Genomic DNA, 20,611 nt, shown 5'->3' with positions numbered 1-20,611 from the left:
AGTGTGAAAAAACTCAATAAACAACATCTTTCACCCACGTGGTTACACCTTAATAAGCAAAGCCAGGCTCTAGCTGATATAACACCTTTTCTTGAACAAACCAGGGAATAGTTAGTTGGCTTTGTTGTGAGGAAAAAAAGGAAAATTGAAACTGCATTTATAATAATCAATGGTTCTCTGCCCAGAACCTCCCCACTTCTTTTTAGGCTATAGTTTTGGGGTTTGCTTTTTATCTTTAGCAAACAACACTTTACTGCATCTAAACTAACACTACCCTAGAATTTTATAATCCGTTGAACTCTAACACTAGGTTCTTTTCTTAGAGCAGTTAACAGTCCACAAAAAGACATTCTCTTTTCATTGAGAATCAGCATATAATGCTCCTTATCTTTCTCTATGTTAATCTTTGAAAAAATCCATTACACATAAATAGTAACTAGTTACACAGCTACTTTTTTATTAAACTGAGAATATTTCAAAGAGGTAAGAATAATCTATTGTTCAGATTTCCACATACAATCTCTTAAAGGGCTTTTTCATGCATCAAAAGTAATGAAGACATTGATATTTTTAAGACCCATAAATTTCACTACGAAGAGTTTCTCTTTAGAAAATTCTATGGAAACAGAGATAACCAAAAGGAGCTCAACATATCATTATATGTCAGTAAAAAAAGTGGATCTAACCACTCACCACTAATGTTGGCCAAATTATAAAAATGCAAAGAAAAAATCATTTGAGACACAAAGTGGGTATGACTGTATTTATTCAATTTTTAAAAACTTATACTCTTCAACAAAGTCCTATGATTTTCTGCATATAGATCCTGACATCTCTATTAAATTCTTGGAAATTTTAGGGTTCTTTGCTGTTTATAGTGACTGGGATCTTTTTACCAAGATATTGGTATTGCTAGTACATAAGGAGAAAGTTACTGATTTGAGGATATAGCTGGTCAACTTGATACTCATTATTTCTGCTTTTCAGTTGACGCTTTGGCTTAATGGGCAATCATAACAACTGAATTCTGGGCATTCCCTGGTGGTCCAGTGCTTAGGACTCGCTGCTTTCACTGCTGTGGCCCGGGTTCAATCAATCCCCGGTCGGGAACTAAGATCCCACAAGCCACATGATGCAGCACCACTCCCCCCCGCCCCCCAAAAAAAGGAAAGATTTGAAAATAACAACTGAATTCTGCTTTTAAACAGTTATGCCTCATAACTTTTTCTTGCCTAATACGTTGGTTAAACCTTCCCAAGTGTAAGTCTGGGACTTCTACCAGTCTACAGGTCTCTTTAATCAAATAACTTAAAACATAAGTTTCTTAGGTAAAACTGGGTATCAACAAGGATAGATGTCTGCAATATACTTTTGCCAAGAGAAAAATGTAGGTTATAAAACACTACTGTACACTATGATCATACTCATGTTTAAAAAATCATATATAAGTAAAAAAGCAAGGTCCAGTACAGTGCACAATATGCTTTTTGTGTAAGAAAGAAGGGAAATAATACATGTATTTTTGCACAAAGAAACCCTGGAAGGAAACACCAGAAACTAATAAAAGTGATTACCTGAGGTAGGGGGGAATGGGGACAGGGGTGGGAGCACTTCTTTTCACTGTATACCTTTTTATAGTATTTTGATTTATGGACCATGTATTGCCTATTCAAAAAAATAAGATTAAAAAAAACATATAGTATATATTTTTAAAGTCCAGGAAACAGACACCAAACTATTAAGTATTTCTCTTTATGGACTAGCATTCAACAAATTAATTCACTGAAAAAATATTTATTGAGCACCTATGTTCCAGGTACTGTTCTAGCACTTGGGATACAACAGTAAACAAAAGAAAGATCACTGCCCTCACAGAGCTTACAGTCTTCTATGATATTTTTCTATTGTTTAAATATCTAATAGTGAGCACAAATTACTCCAGCCCCTCCTAGCTGTCTAATCTTGGGGAAGTCCCTTGATCTCTCCAGGCACCAGTCTCTACATCTGATAAAATGTAAATAATGCCACCTACCATGTAGGAGTATTATAAGAATGATGACACAATATTTGTAAATTATTTTGACACAAAATAAATACTTAGAAAGTGTTAGCTATTATGATTTAACCATACCCTTAGAGCGGTCATACGTGTATATAGAGATTGTAAAATGTTCTGTGAGGAGTAAAGAACACATAGCAGACAGAAAAGCTGAAGACACTGAGCTCATCCTAGGTCTCTGCTCTTTATTACCACCAGCAAGCAGGTCACAGCTTGTCTGATGGTACTGTCACTGTCCTATTTACCTTTTCTTTCCTCCACTAGACTATGAGCTCCCTCAAGTGGAAAAAACATACTTTATTTATCTTATCGTCCCTGGAACCTAACACAGTACCAGGCAATACATGCTCATTAAATATTTGTTTAAATCAACACACAAGTCAATGTGGTCATGGAAAGTTTCATGAGAGAGATGAGACAGGCTGGAAATGATTACCACCAAGATCCCAACTCAAAAGTGAAGGAATTATCCCATTTGCTTAACTTTTAACTACCTGGCCTTATATTATTTCTTTGTCCAAATCTAAAAGGCCCTGTGAGAAACACCTGTTGTTTTCTGAGGAAAGAAGCCACTGAAGCCAGCCTTTACAAAGCCACCACTAGGGGGATCCATAAGGCTGAATATATAGGGCTAGAGCAACTAAAAGGGGCTATCAACCCACACAAGCCCATCAATAAGAGGTACTCATAACAGCAGTATTTTAGGACAGGAAGCAGTGTAATGAATCTTCAGAATCAGATCTCCTCACAACCACACCCCCCGAGGAAGATTCTGATATAGTTATCACTACAGCTGCCCAACCCCTAACACCCACTGAGCTAAAAGCTTTCATTCTCCAAAAACATAGATGGAGAATGGTGAAGATCTGAAGAGTGTTTACTTTCAAAAAGAGGTGATATGATATCAACGTCTGTGCGGTGAAGAGACTGGGCTTTACCCAATCAATCTTAAAGCTACCCTTCTCAGACCACCACAACAGCTTCCCTTATCAGCCCACTGTTCTCAGAAACCAACTAACCCTTAACAAGTATTAAAAGGCACTAGAGTCTTCCTTTATTATTACTGACATGGAAGAGAAGTGGAGAATAAAAACAAGTAGACTTCCATGCTCTTCCTAAATTTTAAGGTCAGATGATATTTCTGACCCACCTCTTAAGATTCTGCAACGAAAGAGGCGCTGAGCCACTAATTTGCCTTCAAAACAATGGCACACCTTACTAAGATGACAGTGGCTCTTTTATCAGAATTTCTCTGCAAATTAATTAGTTCTTACAGAAATTTCAGTTCATTAACATGTTCCAAGAAACAGAGCTAAAGTTTTAACAGACCTCTGTCCTCAAATATTAGACACAAAAAACACCTCCCATATGTTACATTTCCGCACCTCAAAACACTCTCTCCTTTTAAAAATAGGATTAGAACATCTGTGATTGGCAGATACTTTAAAGTAGCCTTGTTTTATTTACTCAAAATGTAACAAGACTGAAAAAAATTAATATAGTACACAATTTTAAGTCCTTCATAAAATTACCATTCATAAAAATAAGTTAGGCTGAAATGAAGAAAAATGAGAATTTTGGTGTTTTTAAACTATATTACACATGATTCGAAATTATCAAACAGAGGTTATTTATACCCATTTAAATTAAAATAAATACTTTGAGGATTTTCAAAAAAATAAAAATAAAAAAATAAACTGGCTCTGTGAGATTTTCTTCCAAAATAGCCAGTTTTTACCAATTCAAAAACTATTCTTCTTTTGTATGTTTTATGTTCCCCTATCACATTTTTTAGACTACTTTCGGTCATAAACAGCAGTTCAAAGCCAAAGCGCCAACAGCCTATTTAAATCCAGTTTTAAATGCTGATGCATGCCCCCCGCAAATCTACATTTCCAAAGCAGTAAGTTTTTTTCTTGTCAATGTTACCAGCACCCACACAAACTAGTTCTAGGTCAATAAAGAATAAAGAGGATGGGGTAAAAGAAAAGAGAAAGTTACAAGAAATGAATTACCTACCATTACTCTGCAGTGTTAATCCTGAGAGATCTTAAATTTTTAAAGAGGAAAAGAAAATAAAACATTAATCATTAACATGAAAATAATTTCCATTATATTTAAAATAACAGAATGTAAATTTAAGCCAGGGATTCAAAACTTCCATGAACCATTTCAATTCAAGAATAGTAGTATAAATGCTATCTAACAATGCATAAATGCTTTCCATCTTATTTTTCAAAAACAATGTTCTAAATGGGCAAAATACCAACTATGCATACTTAGTTTTGGCAGTCAAAATACAAGTTTGTTCTGAATTCAAATTTAAATATTTGTATTTCATTAAAAATGTCTGATTCTTTAACCATAGCTGAAGTCCTGGGCTATCTCCAAATTTGTAATTTAACTTAGAAAAATTAAAACACTATTGAGATCTTTTCCCTTTGTGCTTCTAAGCATAAAAGCAAAGTCTACTTACCAATTCCAGGTGATACAACTCGTTCATAGTGATATGGATTCACACAGACACTATCACATTTTAGGTCAAATGCATACTGACAATATTTAACATGTTTTAATTCGTTTTTGTGAAGATCAGGCCACCTCCAGAGACGGGCATAGATCACATGAGGAAATCCTTTCCGACCAGCCACCTAAGAAAAATAAATGACCATTTATTGAGCATCAGTTATACAGCACATGTTATACAAGACACTTTATATGTTCTCATTTAATCCTTACAGTCTTACGAAGTCAGTATTATAATCCCCATTTCTTAAATGAGAAAAACTAAAGCTCAAAATAACTTACTTGGTCATGGTCACAAAGCAATAAACATAGGTATGATTTCAAGGCTTATGCTCAGGTTTTAAAAATGCAAAAAAAAGTACGAGTTTGAAGAAGAATCCATGCCTAAAATCTAGAAAGAAACATTTTAAATCTAACAATATAAGCTCTCTATATGTTTCTTTAAAAATATTAAATACAGGAGATGTATTATGTAGTTCTATATGAAAAATCTGATCAGTGAAAATAAAAGGTAAAGAAAATTTGTAAATGTAAGTTTTTAACTCCGCAAGTATTAAAAATATGCTTGAATTCTTCTGGATTGTTTTTCATATGAAAAGTACCGAACATACAATATCAGATTTCTAAATTATAAAAGAACTGAGTATAACTCAGTTTTTTAAATGTGCATATAATACCAAAAAAAAAAAAAGGATACAAGGATGAATACCTAGTTACTAAAGATGTGGCTTTTCTTCTGATTTTTATTTTTATTTTCCAAATTTTCTACACAGAACATTTTTTTTCAGTCAAAACATTTAAAAAGTTTTAAGCTATATCTCTGTTGTATGGAAGATACATTCTTACATTCTTCCATGTGTTCCCATAATATGTACTGGTACAGGATGTACTATGATATCTAAAGAGACGGAGCAAGCATTAGATTTCCCATAGTAACTTAAGAGGAAACAAGAATTTGTAAAAATCTGCCACTACAGAAGATACAGAAAAGCTTCTAGAACAAGACTAACCTGAAGCCTTCCATCCAATGTTCTCTGTATAGTAACACATTTGCTAGGGTGAGCTCCATTTGTAGTTATAGCTGTTATTAAAGAATCCAATTCATCTTTTTTCTCCTTCAGTTTCTTTACCAAACTTTCAATTGCTCTTTTTGCAAATGTTTCACTCTCTCCACCTTGTCTATGGCACATCAAACTATGTACAATGCTCAGACAGGCATCATTACTTGTTGGTGTATTCGTAATAGACATATTGTCCATTTGTTAGTTATTTCTTTTAAATCAAATATGTTTCCAATTTCCGGAGCAATTTTGATCTTTTGGAGGCAGTGAAAAACAACAGCTAATGTTGCAATGAAAATTATTAGACATGTGGTATTCAGGATAACCTAAAAAAAAAAATGAGACACAGATATTAGAACACATTTCACAAACTAGATTCAATTTCTTGGGAAAAGATGGAATTGCTCCAGTTAAGTCAAAGACTGAATGGACATAATTAAAATGTGGTGCTTAGCATTTTAAATGACTTAATTAAACTGTTGCTGTTTTTGACACTCCCAAAATATTAAAGTTAGGCCTTCTCATTATTATAGAGGTATGTTCAATCAAGTCTTGTCGACTGTACTACACCCTGAAGTAAAATCTTAACACAACTTCTTAAAAAGATTACTTATGAAGACCAGCACTTTAAAATATTCTTGATCAACAACTAGCTAAACCTAGAAGTCTATCACTACACATGAAAAATTCACCATCACCTGGTACCAAATGCTGTTTATCAGTTAACAACACACAACTTTGTTATAAGAGACCACTGACAACAATAAAAAAATGAATAATTTTTAAATGGGCAAAGGATTCTAATACTCATTTCTCCAAAGAAGAATGGCCAATAAGCACATGAAAGGTACTCAGTATCATTAGTCATTACTGAATTGCAAATCGAAACTACAAAGAGATACCACTTCACATCCACATTTTGGATAAATCAAAAGAATAGACAAAAAGTATTGGCGAGGGACTTCCCTGGTGGTCCAGTGGTTAAGAATCTGTCTTGCAATGCAGGGGACACCAGTTCGATCCCTGGTCGGGGAACTAAGATCCCAAATGCTACTGGGCAACTAAGCCTGCACACCACAACTAGAGAGCTCAAGTGCCACAACTACAGAGACCACACGCTCTGGAGCCCGCACCACAGCTAGAGAAGCCCGCACGCCACAATAAAAAGCCCACTCACTGCAACGAAAGATCCCACGTGCCGCAACTAAGACCCAATAAATAAATAAATAAATATTTAAAAAAAAGAAAAGTATTGGCAAGAAAGTGGAGAAAATGGAACCCTCGTATGTTGCTGGTGGGATTGCAAAACGGTACAGCCACCTTGGAAAGAAGTCTGACAATTCCTCGAAATGTTAAACACAGAATTACCATATAACCCAGCAATCCTACCCTTAGTAATTCCATCCAAAATTACCAGAAACCTATGTCCACACAAAATATGTACATAAATGTTCACAGCAGTATCATTTATAACAGCCAAAAAGTAAATATAACCCAAATGCCCCTCAACTGACGAATGTATAAATGAGTATGTCTATACAATGCAATATTATCCAGTCATAAAAAGGAATGAAGTACTGATATATGCTTCAACATGGATGAACCTGGAAAACATGTTAGGTGAAGGAAGCCACTCACAAAAGGCCATGTGTTGTATAATCCCATTTATATAAAATATTCAGAACAGGCAAATGACCAAAACAGAAAGTAGATTAGTGGCTGCCAAAGGCTGGGCGGGGGGATGAGTGACTGCTAATGGGCATGGAGTGTCTTGTGGGAGTGATGAAAATGTTCTAAAATTGATGGTTGTACAACTCTGTCACTATAGTGAAAACCATCAAATCATACACTTTAAAAGAGTGAATTTTATAGTATGTGAATTATATATCAATAAAGTTGTTATTTTTAAAAAAGAGAGACCACTGAATTCCTCAAACGATTTTACCCATAAAAGCAACAGGGTAAATTATTTTCAAAAAAATTAAAATATAGAAAATGAATATTAATTAAAAATCCATTCAACACTCATAACACAAACTAACTTATCTAACCTCAAAATCTCACATGGAATAAGAAAAGGCCATCAGCCTAAGAATAAACGAGATAAAGCAGGAGTGGAGGCTGTACTTATGCCAGGTTGTTTTTCATTTGTTTGTTGATGGTGTTGCATTCCATGCTTATTTTGCTTTTATTTTCTTCGGCTATTTACCTGAATTTTAAAAGCCTACCCTCCACGACCAAATTAATAAAACTAACTCATCAGTCCCTACCAAAACCTGTTCCTCTTCTGACGACCTTTACTTGTACAGCTTAAACTCCACTCGATTACCCAGCGTTGGAAAGCCTGGTAAATCATCTTTGACCTACCTCTTTCTTTGACTACCCCCTACATTCTCTCACAAAGTTACATGATTCTTTACGTTAGTCATTTTAATTTCTACTCTACCAGACACTGCTGTAGTTTTGGGCTTCCTTTAAATTTATATCACTTGCTATTTAACACGTGTTCCCCTCTATTGTTATCTATTTTACATAAATGCCTGACCTAGGCAGAGAAAAAGCAGTTTTTCTTATACCTTTGAATACTTAACCACTTGGCCACATGCAGAGGGTACACTTTCCAGATAACCAAAGATTACCTGCCTGGTAGGTTTTGGAGTTAGAGATCTGGATTAGAATCCCAGCTCTCACACTAAGTAGTGGGCCAAACTAAGTTACTTAAATTCTCTCTGAACATGGATTAAAAGGAGAGCATACAAAGTGAAAAATCTATATTAATGTATAGTAAAAAGTAGCTACTGTCTGAATACTAAAATGTTTATTTTGTTTTAAAAAGAGATTTTCCTAAAACACATTATGTATTTTTCTGCATTTTCTCCTATTAAAATTTGTCAAAGAAAATTTAGAAGGGCAGGAACAGTAGTAAACCACCCATCCAGGACTCACAACACAAAGGCATACAGGAGCCAGGCAAATTATATAAACGAATAAAACGTGCCAGGTGTAAAGAAAAGTACTGAGGAGGACAAGTGCGTGTCCATCTAAAGTGAGTAGCTGTGGGATTTCCCTGGTGGTCCAGTGGTTAAGACTCCATGCGCTCAATGCAGGGGGCCTGGGTTCGATCCCTGGTCAGGGGAACTAGATCCTACATGCCACAACTAAAAAAGATCCTGAATGCCACAACTAAGACCCGGCACAGCCAAATAAATAAATAAAGTGAATAGCTGCTACTCACTTCCAGCAGAAGTGGCATTTGAGCTGCCACATCTTCAATGCCTATTTATATGTCAAAAATAAGTATTGGCAACACACCTGCAGGGAAAGGGAAGGAAGGAAGGAGAAAGAGCAACCACTGTGTGTGCCAAACCAAACCCACCTTCAACTCACATCTGGCCCAAGAGAATCACCAGTTTGAAATCTCAGAATGCCAACCTCACAATTATAATCTCTAGACTTCAAAAGCTCTCAGGGACAGGGAGTGTACTCGTCTTAGTCATCATTATATGCCCAATTCCTAGGACATATAACCGTCTCTTATTGTTCAATGAATGCATTTCTGCATGTGCTTTCAGATTCATGCTCAGGCTATTTCTTTTGCCTAAAATATCCAGTCCCATTTTATCTACTTGGTAAAGCCCTAGCCACCCTTCAAAGTGCAGCTTAAATGTCTCAATTTCTCCAAGAGTTTCCCCTAACACACTGTCTCCTCTCCCCACAATACTGAAGGAGAATTACTTCCCTGGTGTGTTTACTGTGTGCCCTAGTATATTACCTGATGCCTCCATCAAATTAAACACACACCCCAATTACAACACATTATATTATAGTTATTTGATTATGTATTTGTTTCACACCCTGTTGCCGTAAGTTTAGAAGAAAACAGCAACACCTCCTCATCTTAAAAATTCCTAGTACAGTGCACATTCCTTTCATATACCAGGCAAATGTTTGCAAGTTGACTACAGCTTTTTCATTTGGTGTCATTTCCTTGCAACAAATTTTGAAGAATGCAAATACTTATGTTGTTGAAATCACCTTCTGATATTATATTCCAAAAGATTTGTTCCAATTTATAATGTAATTAAAGTGTTTGCAACTATTTCATCACAATATCCCTGTTGGATGTTATCATCTCTAAAATTTAAGCTATTTTTGGCCCTAACAGTTTCTCAGAAACTGTTTTAATTGCATATTTCTTTGAACACTAGTGGAAATATTCCTATGACTACAAGTGCCTGAAACATAATTTAAAAGTTCCTTGTATAAAAAATAATACCAGCAGGGGTATATAGGTGTTGTTCTACATTAAACAGCTCTAGATTATAATTTTTTAAAGAGTGGTATGGAATGATAGTAGACAAGGGCACTGAACTGGTATAAACAAAATTATGTATTCTAATCAAAGCTCTAGCAGCATGATTGGGCAAGTTAACATCTCTTTCAATTCTCTTATCTATAAAATGGAAACAATATCTGCCTTGCCAAGTTTACAGACTGGCTATGGTAATCAAATGCAACAGGATATAAAAGCAATCTGGGGACCATAAATTGGCCAATTCAGCAAACACTGTATCCGCTAGGAGCAAAGCACTACAGATAAAAAAACAAGTAGCACATAATCAGAAAGTGGTTCTCAATGCTACCCAGCAGCCGTCCCCAACCTTTTTGGCACCAGGGACCGGTTTCATGGAAGACAATTTTTCCATGCATGGGGGAGGGAAGGGAATGGTTCAGGCTGTAATGCAAGCGATGGAGAGCGGCAGATGAAGCTACCCTCCCTCACCTGCCACTTACCTCCTGCTGTGCGGCCCAGGGGGTTGGGGACCCCTGCTTTTGAGAACACCCCATTTTTGTAACAAATAATTTATATCACCCCATTAGCTCTCCTGAAACAAAGTTCTAATCTACTTACGTTTTTTAAAAATTTAACAATGCCCTAATTATAATATAAAGGGGGAAAAGATTAATATATAATGAACTGTGTACTTCAATAAAAATGCTCAGGCATATCAACAAAATCAGAAAGTATAATAAAGAGGTCAGATGCCTAAACTTATATAGTAAATCACCATAAACATGACAACTACAAATTCTGACCCTCCAAGACAGGTGTGTTGTTTTGGCACAATGGCATTGCAGTTGGTGACGTGGATTTTCCAAAATAGTTAACTGTCGATAAAGTTCCAAACAACTTCAATTAAACTGAATTAATGGGATTGACATGTACACACTACTATACATATGTAAAATAGATAAATAAGAACCTACTGTATAGCACAGGGAACTCTATTCAGTACTCTGTAATGACCTATATGTGAAAAGAATCTAAAAAAGAGTGGATGTGTGTCTATGTATAACTGATTCACTTTGCTGTACAGCAGAAACTAATTCAACATTGTAAATCACCTATACTCCAATAAAAATTAATTAAAAAAACAAACAAAAAAAGAAATGAATTATGAGAAACTTAATTCCCAAAAACTGAATATATATTAAGATGGAGTTAGGTTCTAGGCTAATTATACATTTTCCTCCTACATGAACATTCTGGGCATTTGAAAGTGTTGTGGGATGCAAAAAATTCTTCACAGTCTCTCACGTGCAGGATGGCATCCCTAGCCCCCATGCACCAAAGCCCCTCCCAGTAACTTCCACAACATCTCTTAAAGAGGCAGTACTTACTCCACTGAGAACCACTGATCCAGACGATCCGACATATCATTACACTAAGTAACAGATGCCTAAAAGAGGTAGGAATTAAAGTGATCTGGAAATAGGAATGCATGGAAAATCCACAGGTAAGCTAAGTCTTAGCATGATGTCTCAGTCAGGCTAAGCTAGTCTATGTCACAGTGACAACCAACTCCCAAATATCAGTAGCTTAAAACAAAGGTTTCTTTTCTGCATAAACTATATGTCAATCACAGATACATGCCCATAACAGCAGTGTCCATCACTGCTCACTGTCATCTCTCATGGATTAGGCTAACAAAGTCTCCATTTCTACATATGTCCTTAAATGGCAGGGGAAAAGATAGGTAACTCATGCACTGGCTTTTAAAGGTTGACTATCACTTCTGCTCACACTGGATGGACCAAGTCATATGGCCATGCCAGTGGTTCTCAACCAGGGCAACTCTGTCCCTCCAGGGACATTTGGCAATGTCTAGAGACAATGCTGACTGCCACAACTGGAAGGGGGAGGTGGAAGGCAGAGCAGTACACTGGCATCTAGTGGGCGGAGGCCAGGGCTGCTGCTAAACATTCAACAACACACAGGACAGCCCCTCCAACAAAGGATGATTTGGCCCCAAATGTCACTAGTGCCCAAGCTGAGAACCCAGGACCATGCCTAATTTCAAGGTGGGGGAGGGAGACAGAGAAGTAAATATTAACCATGTGCCAGAAGAGAGCCATCAGAATATGGACGGGAGAGTACTTGCAACTACCACATGTGAATAAGAATTTGCCAGGCTGAAGGAAAATCATAGGAAAAAGCAGAGGGACAAGAGTGCAGATGTTTTGTCTAGAGCAGGTTTATGGTAGAGAGGGGGAGGAATAACAGCATTAGATCTGTATTAGAAAGAAAACTATAGTGAGAGCATGGAGAAGAGCTTTGCAAAGCGGAACAGAAAACCAGTCAGGAGACAGTGATCAGAAGAGTGACAGGGCCTAGATTAGGGGCACGAGCAATGGAAACAAAAGGGGAACCAGTAAGGCGTTTCTACGTAGAACAGACTAGATTTTTTAGTCAACTAAGTATAAGGAGTAAAAAGCAGAGAGTCAAAAGATGGCCTATTTCCTAGATAGGTTAACTGAATATAAAGAAAGAAGAAAAGATTTAAAAGAGGTTAAGTAACAAATTCAGCTTTAAATATGCTGAGTTTGAAGAGCTCATTAGAGAAGTTAAGGCTACTTGAAAATCTCCAACACGCAGGTATTAGATAAAATCACTGTAATAGAACAAGCCATCCCACAGCGATGGGGTAACGGGAGGCAGGAAGTCAGCAAAAGGGACAGAGGTTTGTTCTTATATCTACCTATTTTGTGTTTTGTCTCTAGCCTTGCTGTTAAACATAAGTTGTCACCTGAAGTTGACCATAGGTGTAAAAGCAACTCCATGGACTACAAAGCCAAATTAATTAAAATACTCTCTAAAATTAAAAAGGCTGAGTACTGACCTGAGAGGCTCTCACGGAGATTCATAAACTGTAGTTAATGAATGTTGACATTTTTTTATTTCTCGGATGTGTTTACTTTTGGATTACTGACTACACTATGTGAAACAAACATGTATATTTTCTAGAAGTTATAGATACTTTGGTCAAGGATCAAATATGGGAATATTTGAGAAAGTGCTTAAGTTTAACAAGAAAAAAAAAAAAAAAAAAAAAAGCCTGGCCTGGTGAAGTATCACTAGAAAGAAATTCTAATCATAGGCTTACAAGCTGGGGCAGGGGGCAGGGGTCGGTGCACAGGATTAGTTCAACTGCCTGCAGTACAAGTTACAGCCTAGATTGAGCTTTGTCAAAATAAGTGCAATTGGAGGAGAACCTCCAAGAGCATAAAGAATTATATGTGCAGGTATTAATGATTATAAAGATATGAGATGGGAATAACACAATCAAAGAAACAAAAAGAACTTTTTTTTTGTGGTAACTTTTAAGATGAACTACAGGGACAAATTTAGAGATGTGCTTCTTGTTTACCCATTGGGATTAGATTTAAATGTCATACTGGTACCCCAATTTCACCTTAAATAATCTTATTTAAAAATTAACATTTTTCTGAATGAATAAATTAAAGGTTGTTAAAAGAAGAATCAACAAAGTCCTCTAGTTGACATCTGTTTTTTGTCTGCCAGCATATAATTCCCCTTCTATAACAGTACTCTGATTTCCCAAGGAGAATCTCCCCATCTGTACAGATGGGACAATCCCAATCCTAACCAGAGCTACCTCTTAGGTACATTAGCTGTTTCAAAGATGGGAGAGGACCCAAGTCAGGCTAATAACACAGCTCCAGGACTTTTGTTGGAACTACAGAGCGGGGGAAAACAAATAGCTCTTTGCTGGGCTTGAACTTGAGGCTGAGAATAGTTAGTCTGGAACCTACCTGAGACTTAAACTAACAGAAAGGAAAGCAAAGCCAAGAGATAGAATCCTGATGATACTGACTTCTTGTGACCCTGGATCCAGCACTCTGAGGCCAGCTCTGATTCCAGACGAAGCCAATGAATTCCCTTTTTACTTAACTTGACTGCTACATATTTCCCAGTACATAACTGAACAAAAATTGAGTTAATCAAGGACCTACGGTATAGCACAGGGAACTATACTCAATATCCTGTAATAACCTATAAGGGAAAAAAAAATCTGAAAAAGAATATATATATATCATCTATATATCTACATCCATATATACGTATCTGAATCACTGTGCTGCACACCTGAAACTAACACATTGTAAACCAACTATATACTTCAATTTTTTTTAAAACTGAGTTAATATTCTCAGAAACAGCAGCAATATAATACAAACCACATATATAAACAATGGAACCAACCCGTAATCTTGTCAATGATACAGATAACGAGTTACTTTAAAATAGCAGTTGCCAAACTCTCTGGTCTCCAGTCCACTTACCTACATTCTTAATTATTGAGAATTCCAAATAGCCTTTGTTTATATGAGTTACATCTATTAATATTTACCATATCACAAATTAAAACAAATGTTTATTTACTCAAATTAATTTAAAATAATAAACCCATTACATATTAATAACTTTTATGAAAAATAACTATTTTCTAAAACAAACAAAAAAGTCAGTATTCAGAGGCTTCCCTGGTGGCGCAGTGGTTAAGAATCCACCTGCCAATGCGGGGGTCACGGGTTCGAGCCCTGGTCTGGGAAGATCCCATATGCCGCGGAGCAACTAAGCCCGTGCACCACAACTACTGAGCCTGTACTCTAGAGCCCGTGAGCCACAACTACTGAGCCCACGTGCCACAACTACTGAAGCCCGCGTGCCTAGAGCCCGTGCTCCGCAACAAGAGAAGCCACCGCAATGAGAAGCCCGCGCACCGCAACGAAGAGTAGCCCCCACTCGCCGCAACTAGAGAAAGCCCAGGCGCAGCAGCAAAGACCCAACGCAGCCAAAAATAAAATAAATAAAAATTTTTTAAAAGTCAGTATTCAGAGTGACATTGTTTTCCACTTTTGCAAATTTCTTTAATGTCCAGCTTAAGAGAAGCCAGCTGGATTTGCATATCTGCTTCTGCATTCAATCTATTGTGATATGTTGTTTTGGTTAACGCTTATGAAGAAAATATGCCTCACACAGATAATTAGAAAAGAGAAGAATATTTTAATGGCCCTTTTAGATAATGATGGATATTCATCTTTTATTCAACACCAAAATGCAACAAATGGCAATTCCTAAAGGTTAGTTGCAATGTGGAATCTGAAACTGTATCAGTGAACTTCTTGGCTCTGCTACATAAAAATCCATTGGTCCATATTGTGCTTTGAATGGATCTCCTACCCATGCATGATTTGTAACATCATACATTGGTCATCTGGAAAAACACTGGTTCGATGATTTATACGGACCTTCCTAATGTTGATACATTTCCTTACACAATGTATTTTTTAAAATCACATTCCTAAATCTCATCACCAATCTCATCAGAAAAATCTTTAAGTACTGGGAAGCTGGCAAGCCCATGGTGGTAGATACAAGTTTTCCAAAAATCTAATTTTCACTTGAAAGATCGTATTTTTATCATTGGCAGCAAATAGTTATTTTCCTTGAGTGGCAGGCTCACTTCACTTATTTTCAAGGAAATGCCTGCCAAATATCCAAGTCTAAGTAACTACAGTTTACCTATCAGTCATTCTTTTAAGTAAAAATAAAAAAGCAGATAGTTTAGCGTGCAGCTCAATCACACACGTGCTTTTCCTAGAGGTGAACCTTGTACGCTGATGTGCAGAAGAACTTTATGCACACTTCCATTTAATCACACCGAATACTGAAAAGACATGCACTCCAGGGTAGATATTTTAAAAATTAAAACTTTTTACTGCTTCACCAAGGATATTAAGTGAAACTGGCATTTTTTCAAATGCTTGAAGTGTGTTTGGTGCCACTGCCTTGACTCAAGCTAAGGTGCCAGCAGTTTACCCACCACTGCTTCCCTACCATCAGTGCAAATGTCAACACAGTAAAAGGGCACATAATGTCTCAATTTTATTATGGGAATAATTTTGATTTCATGAACCCCTAGAAGATAAGGGTCATGGGGACCCCCAAGAGTCTGTGGACCACACTTTGGAAAACACCGTTTTAAAAGATTCGTGAAGTAGGATGAATTTTAATAACTGATAACTGAAAAATACATTTCATAAAACCTTCTAAATGAAGGGGACTATCAAGTCATCTAGCTTATTCTTTCAAAAGGGGCTGTATCAGACTTCCCCCTGCAGTAGGCCCAGGCCTACTAAGTATATATTGAGTGGGGCCCTACCTTTAAATATCACCCTGGGAGTCTGAGGTGTTGTCAGTTTTACAAAGCACTGACGTAGTCTATGCTAGTCCACATGCTTCACTTTACGAATTACCAAAAAGATAGTGAAACAAATTGCAATGTCAAGAATTTATGAAACTAATTTAAAAGATTAATTACACAGAAGTTATGCCATTTTTCTTACTATTAGTCAGCTGCTTAATTTCAACATCTATACACATAAAATTCTTCCTTCAACTAGTTTTGGTAGGAGACCTCTATGACACAGATGCACCTAGTGTGCTTATGTACAGTAATCCTTTCACCAGATGATTCAATGACTGGCCACATACTGATATCAAATGCTCCAGAATTCACTAGTGAATACCGCTGATAAATAACCTTAATCCAGTCTTACGTTTAGAAATACATTTTGACTTGAAAAAGACCTGAATTACATACATTCATCTACACTAAGATACAAAAATCATACCTTACTACATACCAAAAACAAAATATTCAGTAGAAGTCCTTTTTTTGACATCATAAATAAGATTTGCATTCTAAACATGCAGATTGGGGTTTGATGAACCCCAATGAATTTTAAGTAAATTACTCCAGTGCACCAATGATTGCAAAGTAAAGCTTGTACTGTATCAAAACAAATGAAGCAATAAAGATAAGCACACTAAAATATCCAAAGGCTTTAAAATCAAGAGGTCTTTTTTTTAACAATACAGATTCCCATGCCTCCTCCACTCCATTCTCACCCTGAATCTGTGTGTTTTGGGATGAGACAAAGAATATTTTGTTCTATTTTTTTTAAATAGCTCTTCCAGAGACGCAGATGCAACTACTTGTAGACCAGCACTTATGAACTACTTCAAGTAATATACTGATAAATGGAGAACTGAACATGCCCCCCCCCAGATGATCTCTAAAGAACTGCGAACTAGTTGGGCTTGTCGAGCAACTGTCTCACAGTGTGTAAGTTAACCTCTGATAGTAAAACCTAAATCAATGCAACTTGCTTCTCAGGAACCAGCGAAGTGACCAGTTAATTGATGCCTAGAAAATGTGATGGTTTCCAAGCAGATTAACCTCTAGGAAGATCAAATTCCCACTGGGAATTTAGATGCAAAGTTTGGCATCTAAACAAAGTCATTAGTCTTTAAAAGGAGCCCAAGTAAGCATTTTAGAATATGTCAAAATATCAACTTCCTATTTAGGATAGCAATGATAAACCAACTTCTCATCAGGGGAGATACAGCTTCCTATAACTTGCCACCAGACAATTCAAATTAATTGAAAAATGAAGAAAGAGATTCCAAGAGGAGAGAGACAGACAGAGGGACAGATTTGGAAGCAAAACAAATGTGGCAATACTTTCAAGGAACCCGTTAAGTCGAAAGTGAGATAATTATATCACGCATGTGTATATCACTGTATTAAAGAATGTAAAGCTGACACAAATGAAACAATTAAAAAAAGAAAAAAAAAAAAAAAAAAAAGAAGTTAGAGGACCCTTACAGCTCAACCATTTCGGAACTCTGATTTGGCTGCACCCCAAGCCATTGGAGTCACAATTTCTGGAGGTGGGTTCCAGCCATCGGTATTTTGTAAAGCTCCCCAAGAGATTTAAAATGTAGCCAAGGTTGAGAACCACTGCCCTAAACCTTGGGAGTGAAAAAGCAATAAAAAAAAAGAACCCCACACAGTTACAAGTTTTCCAAATGGCAAACAATTCTCATTTAAAATGTAAATAATGAAGTACAGTCTTTAAGCTTAAAGGTCTTTACAATTATCACCAACTTTAAATTAAGATGTAAAAATAGGCACTCTTTACAATCTCTAGTAGCTATCTGACCTATAATCTGCAGTAGTAAATAATCAAAACTTAAATTATAAGATTCTGATGACCTATCATCTTAGTTTTACATAAGTAAGTACTACCCTAGTTTTTATCCACTGTCATGGTTAAAACAAATTTTCCTGGATGCCAAGTACACCACGTAATAGTGTCAAGGTGACACAACCTAAAATATCTTGTTCCTGAGAAACTGGAATTTAGCCACATTTCCTATCACCAAAATTACACATATTAGGATGAGAAAAAAAATCCAAAAATTCTAAATCTAACTCATTATTAAGCATATGTTTTGGCATATTATGATGCTAATAGTACCATACTAAAAGTTGCTCAAATGAATAATATCTAGACATTTTTGTCAACTGTTTGAATTCTCTTTTTAAAACAACTGAATCTTCATCAACTGTGGAACAAAAAAGCCAAAATTTGATAATTTAACAGTGGTATTAAATTCTGTGTTATGCTGAGCTAACTCCTTTAACTTTAGTGTAGAAAATAATGGTATCAATCAAACTCATTTCAGTCAAGTTTAGTTTTATACATGATTGTCACCTCACCTTTAATCATCACTGAAACAAAACAAAAATTTCTGCCTAACTGCACTATCTTCTAGGGGAAAAAAAGGAAATCCAAACATGTACAACGAGCAGGGAAATGGCTAACATGTTTAAAGAACGATTCACTCTAAAATCACTGAATAAAAAATTGAAAAAAAAGTCAGGCATAAGCTAGAAGGCGACACAACAGGACTGAAATAAGTAAAGCTTAATAAACGTAAGAAAAATAATGTATGTTCTCACCAAAATAGACAAAATTTTAGATAAGACTAAATATGCACTTTAAATGTAATGAGTGAGGCAGATCCTGTAGGGTTAACTGCCCTAGCAGAGGCCTCAGCAATTCACAGCTCAATTAGAATACTGTCTACTGATGTTACTATAACACCGGCTCAATCAGAAAAAACAGCTTCCAAGCCAGAGAGCTGGAGTGTGACTGGACAGCATAAATTAGTTTAATACTTGCTCTTTAATTTGGGGGGAAAAATCTGAAGGGGAATGCAGAAAAATGAATTCACACACAAATGGTGAAACAGCTCAACTAAAATGTAGCTTAAGAAAGTGTAGTAAAGGTTTTTAGAAATAAGATTTGCTGCTTCCTAGCACAAGGAGAATTGCTTCGAGCAGCAAAGACTTCGGAAAAGGTCAATGATGCATACAAAACTTACTCCGAAAAATTTCAAAGTGACTTTCTCAGCACAAGTTTTCATTAAATCTGAAACGGGTTTGCAGTTTTTTCTACGCTCAAGATATACAACGAAGAAACTCAGCTAAACACAGAAGTTTCTACTTAGGCACTCCCACTTCAAAAATAAAAAAATTAAGATGCAATACCTCCTTAAAGCAACCTCACCCAAAAACCTGGAAAGCAAAGAAAAAGTCACTTCTATTAATAGACTCACAAAATGTTATATAAATTTTCTCTAGAACTACTCTTAGTTTTAATTCCAACAACTTATCCCTACATAATTCATCACCACCCTTAGACTAAAGATACTCCAAATTTTAAACGCTTGGCCTACCTGTATTACACTTGTACTGTAACAAACTCAAAATCATAACACTATGGGAGAAACATTGTAACTAAAAAATCATATTTTAAGATGTTAATTGTATCAATCGTTTACAACTTGAAATGTCACGTACTAACCATATCAGAACTTTCCAAAAGAGAAAATAAATCCTTAGCAGAAAAAGAAAAATTGCACATTAGAACTCCCCAGGCTATATTTCAGCTGAAATATAGTCTAAGTACAACTTAGCAAAGACAATTTATGAAAACTACAATAAAAACTATTCAAGTGCAACGTTCTAAATCTAATTACTTTAACACCCGAATAATCAAACTGCTACTAGGACTAAAAGGATGCTAATTCTTGCAAAACTCAAATGTTGTTAAAAATCAGCCAAGACAACATGCTTTTAGAAAGTCAAGTCAGACTAATTAAAATGATTCCCCATTATCTTATATTTATTATTCCTAAATAACTGGCAGTTTCACCTTAAACTACAGTCCAAAAACTAAAGGCGTTAAGAAACTAAATTCAAAATAAACTATTTGAAAATAGGCAAATATATATATTTTTAATTTTACTAAGGTTTTCGGGGGGGGGAATAACTATCAATTTTCAATAGGGTTTTTTTTAAACCTCTCTATCCCCTCCCCCCCCCCAAAAAAACCGTTGAAGTTAACAAAACACACCAATTTCTTTGAAAATCTTTTAAAATCTAGCTTAAGAAATCGTAACAGCAGTTTGGGGCATGTGATGGAGCCACCGCCCTACACACCCCACACCACTTTCACGCTCAGTACTTGTCGTCCTAGCAATAAGATAAACTATGCCTTTTATTTTTCATTAGGAGTGCGGGGGGCGTGTGTCAGTTAGCTGCTAAGAATGTTTCCTGCATACCGCCATCACCCACAATACTCAAAAAGTAAGTAAACAAACCAAAGCCATAAACATAACTGGAATGACTCAACCAGGAAGAGAAAATAAGGGACAAAGAGCAAACAAAAATTTGCTTGAGAA

The 20,611-nt window shown here is 36.1% G+C and overlaps 2 protein-coding genes across 3 annotated transcripts in view; one reads left to right on the top strand and one right to left on the bottom strand.

Moving 5' to 3' along the window:
* The window catches only part of SMAD4 (SMAD family member 4), a 57,140-nt gene that overhangs the window by 35,966 nt on the left and 563 nt on the right, over nt 1-20,611 (bottom strand). For both annotated transcript variants that reach the window (XM_068563101.1, XM_068563100.1), the window contains exons 2-4: nt 5,596-5,972; nt 4,536-4,710; nt 4,079-4,108 (exon numbers count right to left, since the gene is read on the bottom strand). In XM_068563101.1, coding sequence (XP_068419202.1) covers nt 4,079-4,108; nt 4,536-4,710; nt 5,596-5,844 — 454 coding nt within the window. In that variant the 5' untranslated portion in view covers nt 5,845-5,972. The remainder of the gene's footprint in view (nt 1-4,078; nt 4,109-4,535; nt 4,711-5,595; nt 5,973-20,611) is intronic.
* The window catches only part of LOC137776215 (serine/arginine repetitive matrix protein 3-like), a 35,045-nt gene continuing 27,061 nt past the window's right edge, over nt 12,628-20,611 (top strand). The window contains exons 1-2 of the mRNA XM_068562456.1: nt 12,628-12,632; nt 20,442-20,516. Of these exons, the coding sequence (XP_068418557.1) occupies nt 12,628-12,632; nt 20,442-20,516 (80 nt within the window). The remainder of the gene's footprint in view (nt 12,633-20,441; nt 20,517-20,611) is intronic.

The sequence above is a fragment of the Eschrichtius robustus genome, chromosome 14 (genome assembly GCF_028021215.1).
Source record: "Eschrichtius robustus isolate mEscRob2 chromosome 14, mEscRob2.pri, whole genome shotgun sequence".
Lineage (NCBI taxonomy): Eukaryota > Metazoa > Chordata > Mammalia > Artiodactyla > Eschrichtiidae > Eschrichtius > Eschrichtius robustus.
This window is presented reverse-complemented; position numbering and strand designations above follow the sequence as displayed.